This window comes from Canis lupus, chromosome 12 (assembly GCF_003254725.2).
Source record: "Canis lupus dingo isolate Sandy chromosome 12, ASM325472v2, whole genome shotgun sequence".
Classification (NCBI taxonomy): domain Eukaryota; kingdom Metazoa; phylum Chordata; class Mammalia; order Carnivora; family Canidae; genus Canis; species Canis lupus.
Window position 1 is genome coordinate 70,326,651 of NC_064254.1, and position 20,465 is coordinate 70,347,115.

Genomic DNA, 20,465 nt, shown 5'->3' on the forward strand with positions numbered 1-20,465 from the left:
GAGGCCAAATACGTGATCATCTCCACACTTTGTTGGAGCCATCTAGGTAAAGTTGGCCCAAAAAATCTACAGTAAACTAGAGTAAGTAATAATCTCCACATGGAACGCCTGGGTGGCTCAGTGGTTGAGTATCTGTCTTTGGCTCAGGTCATGACCCCAGGGTCCTGGAATTGAGTCCCACATCAGGCTCCCTGCATGGAGCCTGCTTCTCCCTCTGCCTGGGTCTCTGCCTCTCTCTCTCTGTGTGTGTCTCTCATGAATAAGTAAGTAAAATCTTTTTCTGAAGAAAGTAACAATCTCCACATGTATTTTATTTTGTAACCCCAAGTCTCAAAGAATTTTAGAAAGAAACACTATTGAATGTTTATTTTTAATGGGAAAAAGAAAATAACCACAGGAAATGAGGGCAATCTAAATAATATCCAATAAAAAGTTAGTAGATTATGGTAATTGATAAAATGGTATACTACATAGTCATTAAAATTATATTTCTCTATATTAATAGCACACTATCCTTGAAGAACTTTTTATTTAAAAAAAACAAAAGCAGCTTAAAATATGTAAAATATAGTATCTTTTTGTGAAAATATGTATGGGTATATGTGAAAAAATATGTATGGGTAGGTGTGTGTTTGTAAATAGGAAAGTAATTAAAAGGTATTTAACATTGGTTTTCTACCATGGATGGGGAAACATTACAACTGATTCTTATTTTTACAGTTTATATATCACCACATTTTCTGTTTTTTATAACAATGAAGAAGCATTACTTTACACACAGAAAAAAAATACAGCCAATTTCAATGAATATGCAGCAACAATCTAAAACATTTTTTAATCACCCCAAATCTCATCACTAATAATTGTTTAAAAATTTTTTCATGCTACATGTAATGTTTTGTAGCAAAGCACACCAAAATTCAAAATTCACTGTCTTAAAATTCTGATTTTTATTATTATAGCTGATGAATCTGTTTGCCACTTGAGTTTGGTTGTTGTAATGCATCCCCCTAAAATCCATATGTGTAAGTCCTAACCCCTACTACCTCAGAATGTGACTGTATGTGGAGAGAGGCTCTTCAAGGAAGTAATTAAGTTAAAATTAGGTCATTATGGTAGGTCTAATCCAGGATGACTGGTGTCCTTACAAGAGAAAATTTGGACACAGACACACTTTGAGAGAGAATATTATGTGAACAGGAAGACGGCTAACCTGTAAGCCAAGAAGAGAAGCCTCAGAAGAAACCAAATCTGTCAACCTGCCTTGATCTCAGACTTCCAGCCTCCAGGACTATAAAAAAATAATTTTTTTTCTGTTGTGTAAGCCCTGTAGTCTGTGGTATTCTGTTGTGACAGGCCTGGCAAACTAATATAGCTGATGGGAGCTGGGCTGCAGCTCTAGGGTGGCTGGGAGCTCTGGTCTCGGCCAAGTCTGGCTAGGTTGCCTTGCAGGGAGGGCAACTCTCCTCCACTTGTCTAAATTCCTTTTTCTGGCAACCGGCTAGCCCCAGCCTTACCTCCTTCATGGATGCTGGAAACATGAGAGACAAAGTGGAATCATGCAAAATCCCTAAGGGCTTAATTCTGGATCTAGCACACCATCCCTTCTGCCCCATTCTGTTGACCAAGGCAACTCACGTGACTAAGCCAATGGTAGAGATCAAACAGCATAAACCATAGGAAGAAGCACTGCAGAGTGGCATGGCATCGAGTGTGGGTATGGCTGGAGGGAAGGCGGGTGGGGGGAATTGGGGCAACTAATGTAATCTATCATAGCTTTAGGTGTTCACCTAAATGTTTATATGGTCTTAAATTGCATACTATATCTCTATATTTCCAATTTTATTTCAGCTCCATTCCACATTTTTAAGTAGGATTAATAATTTTAAATTGATTGGATGTATAATATACCATATTAAACCCACTCTTTATTAATTGGGACTACACAGATACATACAAGTCCATTGTAGAGTAGGTTAGTGAGGAACTAGGATAAGGGAAAGCAAATTGAAAATTTGCTTCCCAACATCAGTCTAAGAAATTAACATGCAAGTCAACCTCTATCCAAGTTTAATTCAAATGGAAGGTTCATAACAACACAGTATAATGTTTTGTACGTAGTGAGCATTCAATATATATTTGCAGAGTAGAGTCTATGTAAATCTATTTTGAATGTGAGAACTGTTGCTAAAGCAACACATTAAAAAATGTGAGAAATCTCATTTGTTAAACAAAGGAAAACCAAAAAAAAAAAAAAACATACAAAATACTGATGACAGTAGTAACTGCAAAACATTACAATTTGGGATCCGCCATCAACTTTCTGGGTAGAAATTCGTGGAGGCATTTTATAGGCCTGCTAAAACTTTGTATTCACTTGGACGGAAGATTGACTATATCTTAGCCATCCTGACTGCAATCGTTTTTAACTACAATATTATTTTGCACTCCAGGCACGCTCCTACCTTTATTCAGAAGCAATACAAGAAATTGTCAGGGAATTTTGTTTTCCGAAGACTAATCAAAGCCTCACTTTTCTAAAAGGATCAAAGGACAACAGAACTTTATTGAAGTTTCCCTTCTAAGAGAGAGTAAATCCTGGTTCCAAGTTCATTTTCCAAATCAGGAAGCAGAAATTTTTTTTTTTAGGAAAATACTGAACTTGAGAAGTAGGAAAAAATGTTCTTCCCACTGGTTAATTAATTTTATATTTGGTTCTAAAACCGTTACCACCATATGTATTCCTGCCAAAAGAGTTGAGTTATGGGATGAGTCAAGCAGTCACTGACAAAGCTCTGAAACGGCAGAGCCAAAGAGCAGGCATGTATTTGTTACACGTGGTACATGGGCAGGCTCTCGGGGGGCTCACTGGGCATCCATGGTGCTCCCTGGTGCTCCCTGGTCTCCTCTTCCAGAACCCTCCAGAGCCCCGTGATGAATCACATTGTTTCAACGTGTCCACACTCAGTTTCGGGAAGGTTATTCCCAAGTCACTTTCAAACCGAACACATGCTGCATCTGCTTTCTGTTCGTGGACACTGAATGCCTGGCACTTTAATTGGGATATTTTTCTTTGGAATGAAATCATTTCAAATATTCGCTGAATCAAAACCATCGGTTTCCTCTTCCAGTTTCCATCCTGGATTGTTGGGAGGCTTCCCAGACCTGGAGTCCGGTGCAGCGAAGAGGGGGCCACCTCCCCTTGGTGTGGAGGGGGCAACATGGGGAAAGCAGGCCACAGAGCCCCTCTCTGTCCCTGCTCCTGGCCGGGCTCCACCTGCCTCGTACTCGAACACCGTGAAAGTTAGACCCGTCCCCCTTCTTCTGATCATTTATCATCTTTTTCCTCTTTGGAAGTTTTAACGGCAGCAGAAAAATTTTTCGCACAAGTGAAGGTCTGTGAAGTCACTGGAAACTCACAGTTCCTCCCCTGCCGGGTTCAGCCCGAAGCATTGGGGAGCCCCTGATCTTGGGGTGACAGGGAGCAGGGACACGACAGAGCTGGGTGGATGGAAGCAGAAGGTGCCTGGAGGGAAGGAAGACAAACTGTGCCGTTGTCCTTGGGGGGAACGACAAAGGTCACTGAAGTAGGCCTGAAATGCGCTCCCGGAAGAACCACTTCAAGGACTCGAATCAAAGCTCAGTCTCTTAGGAGCCCCTTGACCTAATGTCTCTATGCCTCAGTTTCTCTACTTGGAAGACAGAGGTGAAATTAGCATACACGGTTGTTCTAAAAGCTAAATTATAAAGCTCTTTAAATGCGTCGTGTTTAGTAGACACTCAATGTTAATATATAATTTTAAATGGACACACTTGAAAAATATGGTGAAGGGAGCAACAAATAAATGCTAGTGGACCGAACACAGCAAAGGAAAAAAGATGTACAAAGATGAGATGGTATCTAGACCATCTTTAAAAATAACTTTGATACAGTTATTTGAGAGAGACAGTGAGCGCGAGAGAGCAGGAGCCAGGGGAGGGGCAAGAAGCAGAACCCCCCTCCAGGGAGCCCGATGCGGGACTCGATCCGGGACCCCAGGATCATGACCTGTGCCCGAGGCAGACGCTCGGCCAACTGAGCCACCCAGGAGCCCTGATTTCTCTTTGACCACAGGACACTTTTGGTTTGTTTTCCCCACGAGGACCCTGAGAGGACACCAGTCAGAGAAGCGAGGACCGTGCCTCCCTGGAGCCACTGGCCCAGCCTCCCACTCCAGGTCTGCGCAGGAGCTCCTGAAATAAGGCTGCGGCATTTACTACGTAGGAATGCTCCCCCAACTGAGCGTGGAACCTTCGTCGGGTTTTATCCACTGCTAATACTCCATGGAACTAGGCCCTGGAGGACAGACTACGGGAGACGCGAGGTTAAATGTGGGTCCTGAGCTTTGTTACGGATTTTCAGCTTGTCTTAAAGGAAATTCAGATGGACTCCCGGGGTCCAGGGGGCTCTCGGCCTCTCCAAAGGGCAGGTCAGTGCTCGGCCCGTCCCTTCTTCCGCGGCAAGTCTTCCTCGGGCCCGCTCAACGAGAGGTTCTGGATTCTCTGTACACGTTCTTTAGGATTTCTTTAAGATTTTAGTTGAAAATAAAACACAGGGCATCTCAAAGTTTGCTTCTCTGTCAGGAATTTTTTTTTTTTTTTTTTAACCTCTAGCTTTTCCTCCATTAACTGAGAGCTAGAGAATGTTAACAATATTTCAGTGATAGAAAGTTAAATTAGTCACATTTTGGAGTCAGTGAGTTCCTGTGAGAAATTATTTTATCAAAGTAACATGTATCTTTGTTGTGGACACGTTCAAAAATAGAACTAAACACGCAGAAGAAATTTAAAAGCACATTAAACGCACTATACAGAGACAGTCACTTAATATTTTCACTTTGGTCCCTCTAAATCCGTACACGTGTATTTATCACTTGAACAAAAAGGTAGTGAGATTATGTGTTTGTTATGTAACTTGTTTTTCTGTCACCAATTAATATCTCTAAATATATGTCCCCGTTAAAATATAGACTTATATAATCATTTTCATGGAATACTTCATATTCCAGGGAATTAATAAACTATAATTCCTTACAGAAACTTACAAGAATGACCACTTAGGTTGTTATTATAAACAACACCAAAATGAACATCTTGGAACTAATTTTCTTATGTTTGCCAATAACTTTTTTTTATAATAAATTTATTTTTTTATTGGTGTTCAATTTGACCAATAACTTTTTTAAATCAGTCCTAAAACCACTTATAAAAGTGTACGGATTCACACATTCTTCATATTTACCAGCACCACTCTTGGAGAGCGTGACACAAGAAGAGTCTTCACACTTATGATCAAGGAAGGAAAAGGGATGAGCCTTCTCCTTCTCCTGAGCGGCGCTCTCCTTGGATATTTAAGGCTCCCCGGAGCCAGGGTCATTGGGAAGGATGATGCGGAAGGGCCGAAATGCTGTCATCAAGCTGTCATCAAAACCGTGCAGCTGGCTTCCAAGTACCTTCCCATCTTCATTCGCTAACTCTTGCTTCACTCCCACCTACAGTTTTAGTTGTTTATTTTCATACCTGCAAAACGTTGGGAGTTAAGATTATTTTGACCCATGACGAGATGTGCAAATTTCCCAATCACGACGTGTTTCATTTTTAAAAGTATGTTCTAGCAGCCAGGAATGTCTACACTGTTACACGACAGAAAAACTACCCGCACCTGGAAATCACAGATTAACCTCAATCGCCAAATTCTATTCTGATTTACAGACTAGAAAACAAGTATTCATAATAAGGAACAGAACAGCGGGGCGCCTGGGGGGCTCATCCCTTAGCATCTGCCTTCAGCTCGGGCCATGGTCGCAAGGTCCTCGGATCAAGCCCTGTGGGTTCCAGCCGGGAGTCTGCTGCAGCCTCTCCCCACCATGTTCTCCCTCAAATAAACAAATAATAAGTAAGTAAGTAAATAAATAAAATCTTTAAAAAGAAAGTAATGGAAACTATGCACCTCAAACACGCCGGGCACCCGTGGGCACTTTGTATGCATTGTCTTAGGCCTCCTGGCCGTGAACCTGTGGGGTCAGCACCCTTCCCTCCTCATCCCCTCTCCTCCTTCCGCACCCGAGGCAGCCGGAGGCTCAGTGACGCGCCTTGACTCGGCCCGTAGTGGCAGCGATAGGATCTCAGTTTTGGTCTTTCACTCCCTTCTTTTCTTCCTTTACCTTTTTTTTTTTTTTTTTTTTATGAAAAAATGGATGGAGACCCAGATTGGCTGGGGCGGCCGCCGGTGCCCACCGCCCAGGGGCTTCCCCGCAGAAGGCCAGGGGGGCAGAGGGCCGGGGGGAGGGGGCCGCAGGGCTGAGCCGCGACCTTTCTGCCCCTGGAGGTCACCGTGGGGCAGGCGCCCACCGGGCCGCGGGTCCTACAGGCCGCGACCCCTGCCTGGAAGGCCGGGCTGGCAGGTGGCGCGGGGGCCCCGGGAGCCTCTGCGACCGATCCGGGTGCGGGGCCCTCACGTGCGGGCCGGGGCACCAGGAGGAGGGGGAGGGGCCGAGTGGGCCGCGGAGGCCGTGGGGGGGGGCCGCAGGGGCCGCGGCCAGGGCCAGGGCGGGACGGCAGCCTCGGGGCGTGCGGGACCTGCTGAAGCTCGGCCGCGACCCAGCCACCCGCTCGCTCGGCCTCAGGCGCCCGCAGCCAGTCCGCGGGGGAGAGGAGCCCCCGACCCCTGGGACCCGGCCGCGGCCCTTCCTCACCCCCCGTGCCCAGCCCGTCCGCGGCCCTCCCGCCCCCACCCTGAGCCCAGCCCCTCGGTGGCCCTCCCGCACCCCGTGCCCAGCCCGTCCGGGGCCCTCCCAACCCACCCGGTGCCCAGCCCGTCCGCGGCCCTCCCACCCCGCCCCGTGCCCAGCCCGTCCGCGGCCCTCCCGCTCCCCCCGTGCCCAGCCCGTCTGTGGCCCTCCCGCCCCGACCCGGTGCCCAGCCAGTCCGCGGCCCTCCCGCCCCCACCCTGAGCCCAGCCCCTCGGCGGCCCTCCCACACCCCGTGCCCAGCCCGTGCAGGGCCCTCCCACCCCACCCCGTGCCCAGCCCGTCCGCGGCTCTCCCGCCCCCCCCCCGTGCCCAGCCCGTGCGCGGCCCTCCCGCCCCCACCCCGTGCCCAGCCCCTGCGCGGCCCTCCCGCCCCCACCCGGTGCCCAGCCCGTCCGCGGCCCTCCCGCCCCCACCCTGAGCCCAGCCCCTCGGCGGCCCTCCCGCACCCCGTGCCCAGCCCGTCCGGGGCCCTCCCACCCCCACCCGGTGCCCAGCCCGTCCGCGGCCCTCCCGCCCCCCGTGCCAAGCCCGTCTGCGGCCCTCCCGCCCCCACCCTGAGCCCAGCCCCTCGGCGGCCCTCCCGCACCCCGTGCCCAGCCCGTGCAGGGCCCTCCCACCCCACCCCGTGCCCAGCCCGTCCGCGGCCCTCCCGCCCCGCCCCGTGCCCAGCCCGTGCGCGGCCCTCCCGCCCCCACCCCGTGCCCAGCCCCTGCGCGGCCCTCCCGCCCCCCCACCCGTGCCCAGCCCGTCCGCGGCCCTCCCGCCCCCACCCGGTGCCCAGCCCGTCCGCGGCCCTCCCGCCCCCACCCTGATCCCAGCCCCTCGGCGGCCCTCCCGCACCCCGTGCCCAGCCCGTCCGGGGCCCTCCCACCCCCACCCGGTGCCCAGCCCGTCCGCGGCCCTCCCACCCCGCCCCGTGCCCAGCCCGTCCGCGGCCCTCCCGCCCCCCGTGCCAAGCCCGTCTGCGGCCCTCCCGCCCCCACCCCGAGCCCAGCCTGTCCACGGCCCTCCCCACCCCCCGTGCCCAGCCCGTCCGCGGCCCTCCCGCCCCCCACCCTGATCCCAGCCCGTCCGCGGCCCTCCCGCCCCCCCGTGCCAGCCCGTCCGCGGCCCTCCCGCCCCCACCCTGAGCCCAGCCCCTCGGCGGCCCTCCCGCACCCCGTGCCCAGCCCGTCCGGGGCCCTCCCACCCCCACCCGGTGCTCAGCCCGTCCGCGGCCCTCCCACCCCGCCCCGTGCCCAGCCCGTCCGCGGCCCTCCCGCACCCCGTGCCCAGCCCGTCTGCGGCCCTCCCGCCCCCACCCCGAGCCCAGCCTGTCCACGGCCCTCCCCACCCCCCGTGCCCAGCCCGTCCGCGGCCCTCCCGCCCCCACCCGGTGCCCAGCCCGTCCACGGCCCTCCCGCCCCCACCCGGTGCCCAGCCCGTCCGCGGCCCTCCCGCCCCCACCCTGAGCCCAGCCCCTCGGCGGCCCTCCCGCACCCCGTGCCCAGCCCGTCCGCAGCCCTCCCACCCCGCCCCGTGCCCAGCCCGTCCGCGGCCCTCCCGCCCCCACCCTGAGCCCAGCCCGTCCGCGGCCCTCCCGCCCCCCAACCCGTGCCCCGGCCGTGCCCCCCCAGGCCCCCAGCCCTCGGAGCTCCGCGGCTGCTCCCCGTGCCCCCAGCGTGTGGCCGCAGCTCCTCACCGGGCAGATCACCGCGGAGACCACACTGGCTCAGCTACAGGCCCACACCACCTGCTCTCTCACTATGTGCTCCTCCCCCGCCTTCTTTTCCTGAGTGGAGCCGCCGGCCCTTGGCACTCTGCGGGTGTGGGCAAGGTTGCTGTGTGATGCCCATCTCCTTCCTTATGTTGGAATAGCTTCGGCCCTGCTCCAACAGCGCGGTAAAGGCCGTACCCAGGAGGGGGCCTAACACAAGCAATTTTTTAGAGGCGATATTGACATAAAATGGACCGCTGAGAAGGGGGCAGCTGGGGGGGGGGCACCCACAGTATTGTGCAAACCCCCCCTCCATCTACTTTCAGAACACTTTCACCATCCCAGGAGGAAACTTTGTACCCATTAACCAATACCTACTATTTGACCTTTGCACCAGGCCCTGGCAACTGCCAATCTAAATTCCTGGTTAAGAACTTACCTATTCTGGGGTCCCTGGGGGGCTCAGCAGTTAAGCATCTGCTTTGGGCTCAGGATGTAACCCCGGGGTCCCAGGATCGGGTCCCACATCGGGATCCCTGCATGGAGCCTGCTTCTCCCTCTGCCTGTGTCTCTGCCTCTCTCTCTGGGTCTCTCATGAATAAATAAATAAAATTAAAAAAAAAAAAAGAATTTACCCCATTCTGGGGGCATGTGGGTGGTTCAGTCAGTTATACACCTGCCTGTGGCTTAGGTCAGGATCCCAGGGTCCTGGGGTTGGGCCTCCCTGCTCAGAGGGTAGTCTGCTTCTCCCTCTCTCTCTGCTCCAATCCCTACTCCTGAGCTCTCACTTCCTCTTTCAACTAAATACATAGTATCTTTAAAAAACAAACAAACAAAAACCCAAAGAATTTACCTCTGGCTTCTTTAACTTAGTGCAATGTTTCCATTACGTAAATAAAACCAGCAGTGGTAGTGGAGACGTTACTACCAATCCTACAGAAATAGAGGAAAATAAGAGAATAAGAATAATAATCCTATGACGGATTGTGTGCCAGCAACTTGATAACCTGGATGAAATGGAGAAACTCTTAGGAATACACAAATGACCAAAGCTGACTCAAAAAGAAATAGGAAAATCTCCATATACCTATAACAAGAAAAGACACTGAATCTTTAATAAAAAACCTCCCAACAAAGAAAAGCCCAGGACGAGATGGCTTCACTAATGAATTCTATCCGTCATTTAAAGGACTAACACCAATCCTCAAGCTCTTCCAAAAAAGTAGATGAGGAAGGAACACTCTTACCTTGTCTTGCACAGCCAGTCTTTCCTGTCGCCAAAGCCAGAGGAAGGTGCTACAGGAAAAAACCATGGACCCCAAGTAGTGTGTATATACACGCATTACTCAGCCACAAAGAGGAATGAAATGCTGATACCCGCTCCAGCGCAGATTCTAAAAATGAACCTCTGTGGTAAGTGGTCACATGTGAGGACAATAGTGACTTAAAGATAATTCCTACCGTGGTCCAGCAGCAGGAAATGCACTGCGCGTTGGTGCACAGCGGTGCGAGCTCCCCGCTGACCCAGACGTGTCCTGTGTCACAGCGCGACCCTAATGCCAGCTCTGAGTCACTGCTGCGGCTCTCCGCCCTGAGCATGTTAAGGCCCATGAGCACCGATCGGTTTGTGGCAGAGGAAGGGTGGAGAAGCGTGGTTATTTGCCAGCTGTTAGCTGACCCGCTTTACAGATTGGTAAACTGAGGCACGGCGCTCAAAGCAAAACGTGACCAAAAGCAAAACGATAGGATGTCAAGGCCGCGGCTAACTTCCTGTTTATGATTTTTAGCTGTGCCCCAGCCTGTTCAGTGTAGGGCCACACGGCTGGAGGTCACCCCGGAAATGTTGATTTCTGGAAAGACAAAGGTAACGAGTTGAATGATCCATGACACAAGCCAGAAGCTTCTGCTTTATCCAGAGAACCCAAAGTTTCCAGCCCAGAGGGATCAGAGTTTGGATCACAGCTGTCGGACTCACCCCTAAACACACACCAGTTGTCGCCGGGTGAGCTTCCCCCAAAACCTCCCCGGTCCCGCCGTCTAGTAGTAACAGAATGTAAGCGAGGAAGCGGCTCTCTCTGGTAATCTGTCCCACCAGGATCCCCCCATAATCCTGATCCCAGCCCTGGGAAGTACCGGGGGGCAGGGTTGCGGGCCTGGTTTGGTGACCGAGGCCGAGGGCAGGAAGCCACTGCCCCTGCACTTCACCCTCACCGTGCTGGGCTGCAACCCCGAGGACGAGATCTCAATTCTCCTTTTCCATGGTGGATAGTAAATGATCAAAGCCCCAGGAAAAGGGGGACGCTCTTCTTCTTCTCATATTCATTTCTCTTCTGCCTTTCATGAGAAAGCTCACAGTTCACCACCCGGTCCGCGCTCTCGTGTGGATAGAAAGCTCAGGCCCGCGGGAGTGCGGCCCCCTGAAGCGTGGTTCCCAGAGGCCTGGATCCAGTGCTGCGCCCCCAAAGCCTGTTCGCGTTGCTCTACTGCTTCAACAGGTCAAGCGTCTACAGGAAAAAATTAAAAAGCAGAAAAGGAAAACCGTGCAAGCAATGGAACACATGCCATCTGGTGGCGAGCTGGGGCAGCGCGGCGGCTCCTCCAGGACAGTGCTCCCTGGGAGGGGGGGAGCCACAGCAGGGGGAGCCCCGTTTCCCAGGGCCCGCTCGCCACTGTGCTTGGCAGGTCATCCTCAAGCAAACTGCGGGGCATCACGGTCCTGCTGCAGCTGCCGTCACCAGCCTCGTGGCTCAGACCCGCTCCCCGATTGCTCCCGGGCCCCGCAGAGCTGGCTCTGCCCCCCAATCACCCGAGCGCCGTCTGCGCCCCTTGGCCCACGCGGAGGGTGCATTTCTCTTCTCTCTCTGAGAAGCCATCTGACCCGACACGGGCCGCGGGCTCCAGGACCCCCGGACCCAGCAAGTCGTGTGCTCCCCGGCCGGAGCCCGCCGGGCTCCCTGGGCAGTGGGTCCCTGTGGGTAGGGCCTCGCAGTGTGGCCCGACCGGAGAGCCAGCATCACCTTCCTGTTAAGTCCGAGAGGAAGGGAGGCACGGGGGTAGGGGCTCACGCGGGATCGGGGCGAGAGAAAGGGTCTCAGGCCGTGCAGGTGTCCTACCTGTGGTGCTACACGCGCCCAGGGTTTTTGTTTAGACCTTGCCGACGCATGTTGTCTGTGTCACCGTGGAGGGTGGGGACCGCAGAGAACCGAGAGGCTTCAGCGAGACTCCGCTGCACGCGCTGGAGCCAGAAGGTGCGGGGAAGGGCCTTCGGCAGAAGAGCTTCCAGAACTCCCAGTGGCAGGACGCCGGGCCTTGGCGGCAGGACCAAGACTAGTCATCGCACGGCCGCCTGATGACACTGGGGCTTAGGTCCACACGCTCGCCTCTCGGGCCACCGTGGGCCTGGCACCCGTGGCCTGAGGGATGCGAAGAAAGGACAGGGCACACCGTCATTCCAGGCCCACTCTTCTGTTTTCCCCGAGGTGAGGCCTCAGTTTCAAAGTGCATTTTTTAAAAAACAAAATGCTGGGCAGCCCGGGTGGCCTAGGGGTTGAGGGCCACCTTCGGCCCAGGACGTGATCCCGGGGTCCTGGGATCGTGTCCCACGTCGGGCTCCCTGCATGGAGCCTGCTCCTCCCTCTGCTGTGTCCCTGCCTCTCTGTGTCTCTGTGTCTCATGAATAAATGCTAGTGACCGTTGAGTCTGGCAGGCGCCGCACACCTTCGTCCCCGGGAAGAAGCGAGGCTGAGACCATCCCTGTGGCCCGGCCACCAGCTGTGTGGACCCGCCAGTCATTCCAGAAGCTAAGTTGAGACCTGGAAAGGGAGGCCATAGGGTCGTGTAAAGTGTCTACCCCTTTGACGACAAACCATCCGCTGGTTTTTTAATGGACTTTTTGCACGACGTTCACCGGCCGGACGCTGGAAGCCCGTGAAAGCAGCCAGGGCGGCACCTCCTATAGTTCTAGGCATTGTTTGTAGGATCAGTTTGGTCGGCCCTGCTCTCTGCACACGAGGAAAGGTCGCCCCTTAGAGGTGCTCCCGGGAACCGACTCCACTTGCCCGCTGGCGTGCCCCGCGGCTCCTCCTCCGCAGGACATGCCCTTCTGACCCCTCCCAACCGTGCTGCACAGGGATTCCTGAAAGTCGTTTGCACAAGGCTGTGGAGCTTCTCAAAATGGAATTTTGGATCAGATTTTTATCTGTAATTTTAAGAAAAAAGATGTGAAAGTGCACGCGAGCAGGGTAGGAAGAGGCGGGGGAGAATCGTAAGCGGCCTCCCCGCAGAGCCCGGACCTCATCTCCCCCCCCCCCCGCCCCACCCGACACCAGGACCATGACCGGAGCCCAAACCCAGTCGGTCGCTTAAGCAACTGTGCCACCCAGGCCCCCAGATTCTTACTGGTCATTTTGACGGACGCTGTTACATTAAGTCACCATACGTTAGCGACTCACGCTCTACTACGGTATGAACCAACTTCCTCATCCTCTTGCCAACACTTGTTTTTCAAATTTAGGATAGGTGTAAAAAAATCAGGTCAAAAAGTTAAATCTTCGGGTTTTTTTTTTTTTTTTTCAAGATTTTATTTATTCACGAGAGACACAGAGAGGCAGAGACACGGGCAGAGAGAGAAGCAGGCTCCCTGCGAGAAGCCCGATGCGGGACTCGATCCCGGGACTCCAGGGTCACAGCCTGGGCTGAGGCCCCAGGGATCCCAAATCTTCATAGTTTTTATTTTGTATTTCCTAATTAGTTCAAGATGTTTGGATTTATAACCGTTTGTATTTTTCCCGCTGTTCGTATCCTCCCTGCGCCTCTTCGGTCTTTCTCTACTAGCTTTCGGTGCCACCTTCTGAACCGTGACCAAGTCCTAATTCTTTCTGCACGCGGCTGCCTCCTGCCGGTTGTCATTTCCCTCAACTTAGTCCTGTTGGCCTACCTTTTTTTAAATCAAAATACACCAATTGTTTCTTCTATAGTTGGGAGTCAGACCTTCTCCAATTACTTTTTTAAGTCTCTTGGATGGTTTCTAGTACGTATGGTCTCATTTTCCCTAATTTGAACTTGAATCTTCTGGTGGGAGGTGTAAACCTTTCCCCATTTGATTATCCACTATCCCAACAGTCCTTAGGGAATAAGCCTTCTCCCCTCCCCAGCCTATTTATCCATGATTAATTTCTAAATACATTGATCTTGACATCCTGTTACACTGCTCTTGTTACACACCAGACCCGTACCTTCTCTGTTTTTATTTCCAGAAAATGTTGTCATTGCTATTGTAAATGAGGCCTTTTTCTTCCAGCAGTTGTTTGTAGGTTGTACCAAGTCACAATTGGTTGTAACCAAGTCACAATTGGTTGTACCAATTCACAGGGTGAACTTGCTTGGTTTCCTAATTCTCTTGAAGCTTCAGTTTTACGTAACGCTTAAACTTGGATAGGAAAACGAGGTAAATACACCAAGGAGGTTCACTACAGTATTGAAACGCACGTTTGGTACGTCCTCACAATAGAGCAGTAATCCACAGCCGTTACAATGGACACTCGCTCAACAGGGTAAACCAAGTCACAGAAGCGAATGTATGGGATACTTTGTGCTTCACAAACTAAATGAAGAAATGAGTTAATACTTAGCGTCATAAAGTCTTGGATGTTGACAGATTTGCAGCAGTGGGTGAAATATCCACAAACTTCAGAGTAATGGTTACTTCCGTAAAGCGGGAAAGGGGAGTTAAATTAAATGGCCAAGCGTATAAACTCTTCAAACTGGTGTAATATATTTAAAGTAAAAAAAAAAAAAAAAAAAAACTTAGTAAATATGGCAAAAGCGAAGTCTGTTGAATCAGAGCAAGTACGTGGCTGCTCATTACCTACATCCAGGTGTTTCTGTGAACGTCTCAAGTACTTCTCAACATAGGGGCTTACAGAGAAATAGTTTTCACTTATCTTCCAGAATTTTATGATTTTTGTCTCAAAACAATTACTTCAGGATAGGCAAAAAAGTTTGACAAGTTAAAATGTTTTATTTTTTTCTATTGCACACCCTGGAATAAGTATAAATTACCCATTTGTCTGCTTTTTACCACTAGAATGTAAGCTCTGGGTGCATTTTCTCATTATCTTCAGTTGCATACCCAGGACAGACATGAAAGTGAACAGATAAACAAATTAAGTGTTTCTTTCTTTGGTTTGGAGACTTGTGTGCAATAGTGGAACCTGGATGCTCTACAAAATGCAGTAAAAGGACCAGGTTTTGTCTAAATAGGTTTTATTTTAGACTTAGTATGAATACAGGAAAATTCTGGTCAAGCACAGCCATACAATCCTTGTCTACTTGGTACACAGTGGGGGTGGGCAACAAAGTCACATATTGCTCAGTATGGAAGACAAGTTTCCTTCCCTTCTCTGAGTATGGTTTTAATTCAGAAATTTTCATTTCCAATTTTTGGGAATCTTTGGTTCAGCTCAAATATAATTCCTGTATTTCAATCACATAGCTTATATTGTTAATTTAGAGATAAACTATTAAAATAAGATGCCAATCTTCACTGGTAGTAACTAGCCAAACTATAAAAAGAAGATGCTAGAAGAGGAACTGCTATCACATTAAGAAAGAAGTACCGTAAAACAGCCTTTCCTGAACAGTTAAACGGATGTCCTTAAAGTCATGATCAGTTATCTTTCACTCCTCGTGTATTCTAATTGTACAAAGTCCTGTTATTAGCCCCCGAAAAAAGATTTGTTGTAATAAACAGACAAAGACAATCCAAGTACAATTTTTTAATAAAGATAATTACAAAAGATGGAAAAATCAGCTCAGAAAGGCCAATTACTTCTTTAATAGATCAGTTTTTGACATAATAACTCACATCAATTTTAAATACTATCACATAAAGCATGGTGGAGAAAAGAAATTTTGCTTCATAATTAGAAAACTCACAATAAAACTTGCCAAGAAAAACAAAAACAAAGCCATTTTGAAAATAAATACAGTCCATGCCAAAGTAGTATAAAATGAAGCCGGAAGTCTTCAAAAAGAAAAAATTTTTCTTCCCAATATTTTCTCACTCGTTTATGGTTTCTGAACTTGGTGAGACATTCAAATTCAAGGGTTGCTGAGCTGTTCTGATTTGGCTCTGTTAAGAGACAACATAAAACATTAAGGCCCCGTAGGGTCACGGCCCAAACACACAGTGTCCTGACTGTTCCCGGAGTACTGACTACCTTACATCTTCCCAGTGATTTTACAATCTAGTCCACGTTATCCTATAAAGGCTAACACAAAATCAGACGAGGTCAGGGATTTATATGCTTTCTGACGATAAAAACCTCAATTATGATTCTGCTAAATGTAACTGCATCAACTGTTTTATGCTAGCCCCGTGTTTCAATTTATCCACTACCCAAAACTAACAAAATTCGTATACACAAAGAAATAAGAGCACCATGAAAAGATCACATAAAGTTAATAGCAAAAGGTCCGAGATACATTACATACGAGAGTACAATCCGATTTATGTTCAGTTATACAGTATTAGGACTACCCTTTACCATCTTCTAAGGCAAGCTACGTGAGTAACAGACGAACAGACAACACAAACGGACGGTTAAGACGGCATATGTTACAGATTACCTTAGGTACCAATACGGACTAAAATTTAGAGCACTTCATACAACTGATGCTCTCAGTCAAGTTCAGTCCAGCACTTCTCAAAAGAATACGATACATCCACACCCAAAGTCAATGTATTTATTTTTACAGCACAGAAAAGTTACTCGATACGGAACATAATTTACCCTTTGGTATCTGTTTTTTCACCACTACTGTCCTTGGATTTATCTTCTTCCTTAACATCTAAAAACATAAATTGGGAAGAGAAATTGGGAAGAGATTGAAGCCTATTTTTAAATATAAGATATGTAACTTTAAAATAAAATATAAAAAGCTGCCATATACAATCTTACTATTCATGAACTCAGTAACCATCTATTTACACTTTGCTGAAAGACAGAGGTTCAAGGGGCCGATGTAACACAGGCCCTGCCCCCGTCAAGGTGCTTCCCCTCGACACCATCTCAGCGGGTACGGGTACGCTGTGGACAGGTCGGCCTACAGACCCGAGCGCAGCACCGAGCGACGGTGCTGGGAGAGGCTACCACAGAAAAGTGACATTTGGGAGGTGTCCTAAGAATGAAGAGCTTTTGGGTGGTAAAAGGGATGAAGTATCCAGAACAGAGAAAAACTTAAGAAGACTTTGAGGCAAGGCAGACTGAATAGGTTAGGAGGGAGAACTGAAAGACCACCGGGACTGAAGTATGTGAGAAGAGGGGAGAATCAGGTAAGATAAGCAGGCCAAGTCCCGAGAAACTCGACCATTGTCATAAAGAGCAGTGAGACAGCAACAGGAACACTGCGAACGCAGGTGTGTTAAGTGTTCGGAATACAGGTATTTAGGATACCACGGCGTTCCCTAGCCAGGAGCGGCTCAATCTAGCGTGCAGGCACGTAAAAACCCTGTAATGAGGCATTATAATGTATGTTAAATAAAATGACCAAAGTGTGTTTAAGTGCTCTGCGAACTCAGATAAAAGATAATATATTCTGGTAGTAAATTTACTGCCTAAACCATCGTTTTGTCAAAAGACAAGCTAACAGCATTTTTAAGTTAAGGTATCAAAGTATTATACCTCGCCTCCAACCTAGCTTCCAAATCCCTTCCGATTTTCCCTCAGTTTTTATATTCTCATCAAATAATTTGTTTTTTTTGTTTTGTTTTGTTTTTTTTTGTTCTCATCAAATAATTTCTGAGCAAAGTCCACTCTCTCAGCTTTTTCACAATGGTGAAATTGGTCTAAGGATGTTTTATTCCCATCAAATAAACTTTTAGATAGTTAAAGACTATCATAGAATTTCAGCTCTGCTCAGAATACAAATGGATCTATAGAACCCCTCTGTCTTCTTACCGGATCTCTATCATAGTGTGATGTTCATCATTTTGTGCCTCTGTCAGCAAGAGACGGTAAGAAGGTTTTCTATATTATAAAAGCAAACGTAACTAGTAACACGGACAGAGCTCTAAATAAAAGATTTAAAAGGTAAGCACCATTTACCTGTGACACAGGGGACAGAGGTCATCTACCCAGCAAAACCACCCCCTTTAATACTTGTGTAACTGGCTTCAGATTTCATAAAAAGTTGAAGTGAAGCTCATTTTTAAAACTTATATTTAACAAGAAATAAATCTGACCTGCTTTTTTGTCCTCTGTTTCCTTCTTGTCTTCTTCAATTCTAGCTTTCTTTGCTCCTTTCTTATGATCGGCCACATTTCTACGTCCTCCTTCACCTTCATCCTCAGAATCTGAGAATTCTTCATCACAAGCTATCCGTTTGTCTGATGCTCGAACTGATTATATAAGGATTTTAAGAAAAGTTGACAAAGACGGTCAGAGGTTTAATTGTTGTTAGCACACTCAGGTACAAATGCACCAACCAATTTCTACATCTAAAAGTACAGGGTAACAGATACTTAATATTTTTAAGATTAGAACTGAATGCATGGTTTGTTCAATACTGAAAATTTAGATCGGAGGCTAGGAAGAAATAATTCAAAGCAACATGAAAAACATTTGGGGATCTCACCAAGAAAAATTTGGAGGGGAAAACTATGTTTTACTACTAGGAGGTGGGGATAACGTCTTTTTCAAAGGACTAACCGTTCATTTTATTTATTTTTAAATATTTATTATTTATTTATTTATTTATTAATTATAGACATAGAGAGAGAGAGAGAGGCAGAGACACAGGAGGAGGGAGAAGCAGGCTCCATGCCGGGAGCCCGATGCGGGACTCGATCCCAGGACTCCAGGATCGCGCCCTGGAACAAAGGCGGGCGCTAAACCGCTGAGCCACCCAGGGATCCCTAACCATTCGTTTTACAGCTAAAATGAGACATAGACAATATTAAAAATATCATTACTACCAAGTATGTTAGAAGGCCTACACCACAATAGCATACCATTGTGCTAGAACTCTAGCAGGCAATATTAAGTGGAATGGGAGGCTAGAGACTCAAACGGAAGGTGCTTGATGTTAGTCAACTCATCCTACTTTGGATAAATGGTATTACTTTTCATTTCATTCCCAAATATACAGGATTTTTTTTTTTTTTTTTTGAGAAAGCATGTTTACATGTATGCACATGGATGGGGAGTGGGGGCCGGGGGGGTGGTGGTGGGAGGGAGAGAGGATCCCAAGCAGACTCCACAGCCAGTGTGGGGCTTGGTCTCACAACCCTGAGATCATGACCTGGGCCAAAATCAAGAGGTCAGATACTCAACCGATTGAGCCACCCAGGCACCCCCTTGATCACACAGAGTCACATGAACTAAAAACACTGACATTCAAATCAGGTTTTAAGACATAAGAAAGTTGAATGTAACAATACACATCAAGGCATTATCTTACTAGAAATTCTCTTGTCTGGATCTTCTCCATCTTCATCTCCACTGTCTTCATGAACAGCGTCTTCTGGGATTGCTTGCATCTGGACGCCAGGTGCATGAGGTAACATGCGTAAATTTTCAAATAAACGCTGTCTAAATTACACATGCAAATTTATTAGATAAAATTCATTTCTTTTCATGTTCCTCTTAAATGTAAGAGGAAATATTAAGCAAACATTTCATCTTTTACCTGACTTAAAACCTATGAGTTAAATAATAATATAAAAGCATGACATTCAGACTATCATTAACCCATTTAATCCTCAAAATTTACAACACAGATACTATTTCATCCCCCATTTCAAAAATGAGAAAATATAAGCCTAAAGGCAAATTAACCTGCCAAATGTCACAAAAATTAGTGTGTTGGCAGAGAAAAGACACAAACTTGGGTCTGTATAGCACAACAGATCTCTAAACACTTTGTTCATGGAGATAAAGTTCTACCAAAAAGTTTCTTTTTTTTTTTTTTAAAGATTTTATTTTTATTTATTCGTAAGAAACACACAGAGAGAGGCAGAGACACAGGCAGAGGGAGAAACAGGTTCTACGCAGGGAGTCCGACGTGGGACTCAATCCTAGGACCCCGGGATCGTGCCCTGAGCCAAAGACACACGCTCAACCCCTGAACCACCCAGGTGCTCCTACCAAAATGTTTCAAAAAGGAAAATTTCATTTTTTCGTAAGGCAAAAAAGTATACAATTTACAGTGCCTTTTGAAATTTAAAAATCCATTTTGGTAGAAAATGGAAATATTTTTGAGCTACGAAGCACATACGTTTTCATGATCTCAAAAAAATTAAAAGAAATCAGTCATCTTAACGTTTCAAAAATGCTTCTGAAAAAGACAAAGGAAACATCTGATATATAAAAATAAAGATGAAATATTTATCAAATTAACTCAATGGTCTCTTACTTTATCTTTTCCATATATTCTGGAGTGTTCTGGTTTGTCATATTTGAAGGACTAATATGCAGTTTGAAGTCCGGGCCAAAATACTCAAAGTAATCATTATATGGCAGTTCTATTAAAAACAATAAAATAAAGTAACATATTAAAAGCTCAGTTTTCCACACAAATCCACGCACAAAACCCAGATTCAAGCTGTGAAACATTCCCCAAGAAAACGTTTAAAAGTGAACACAAAGGGCATTTATTTAGTGACTGCTCTCCTGTTCACATGGCTCTAGAAGCTCATCATCCACCCACCCACATTTGTACGTATGGGTCTTAATAAGAATGCTTACCGTTGGGAATCTCACAATCAAGGGCAACCGCAGTCTCGTACGTCCAACATCGAGCAACATTACGAATTGTGTATCCACCTCCCCCAAGCATCAGTAATGGTAAATTGAAAGTTTTCACAACTTCTACACATTTAGCATGACCTGAGACAAAAAAGATTTGGCTAACAGCAAATCTAAATATTTTAGCAGTTTGAAAAATAAGTTTTAAAAAGATAATAAATGCAAACAGTT

At 47.9% G+C, this 20,465-nt stretch overlaps 1 protein-coding gene and 1 long non-coding RNA gene across 4 annotated transcripts in view; both read right to left on the bottom strand.

Moving 5' to 3' along the window:
• Positions 1 to 705: 705 nt before the first annotated feature.
• Positions 706 to 12,716, bottom strand: LOC112658552 (uncharacterized). Of its 2 annotated transcripts, none has more exons than XR_007401399.1 (5): positions 11,601 to 12,716; positions 10,621 to 10,991; positions 9,949 to 10,337; positions 8,473 to 9,420; positions 706 to 5,915 (listed from the first exon to the last, which is right to left on the bottom strand). It is a non-coding gene; the product is annotated as an uncharacterized LOC112658552 (long non-coding RNA). The 2 variants fall into 2 exon arrangements; XR_007401398.1 differs by having other exon boundaries at positions 10,699 to 10,991; positions 11,601 to 12,714.
• Positions 12,717 to 15,248: 2,532 nt separating this feature from the next.
• HDAC2 (histone deacetylase 2) overlaps positions 15,249 to 20,465 on the bottom strand; it is a 28,464-nt gene continuing 23,247 nt past the window's right edge. For both annotated transcript variants that reach the window (XM_025444512.3, XM_025444511.3), the window contains exons 9-14: positions 20,235 to 20,375; positions 19,903 to 20,011; positions 18,949 to 19,079; positions 17,732 to 17,887; positions 16,281 to 16,338; positions 15,249 to 15,619 (exon numbers count right to left, since the gene is read on the bottom strand). In XM_025444512.3, coding sequence (XP_025300297.1) covers positions 15,589 to 15,619; positions 16,281 to 16,338; positions 17,732 to 17,887; positions 18,949 to 19,079; positions 19,903 to 20,011; positions 20,235 to 20,375 — 626 coding nt within the window. In that variant the 3' untranslated portion in view covers positions 15,249 to 15,588. The remainder of the gene's footprint in view (positions 15,620 to 16,280; positions 16,339 to 17,731; positions 17,888 to 18,948; positions 19,080 to 19,902; positions 20,012 to 20,234; positions 20,376 to 20,465) is intronic.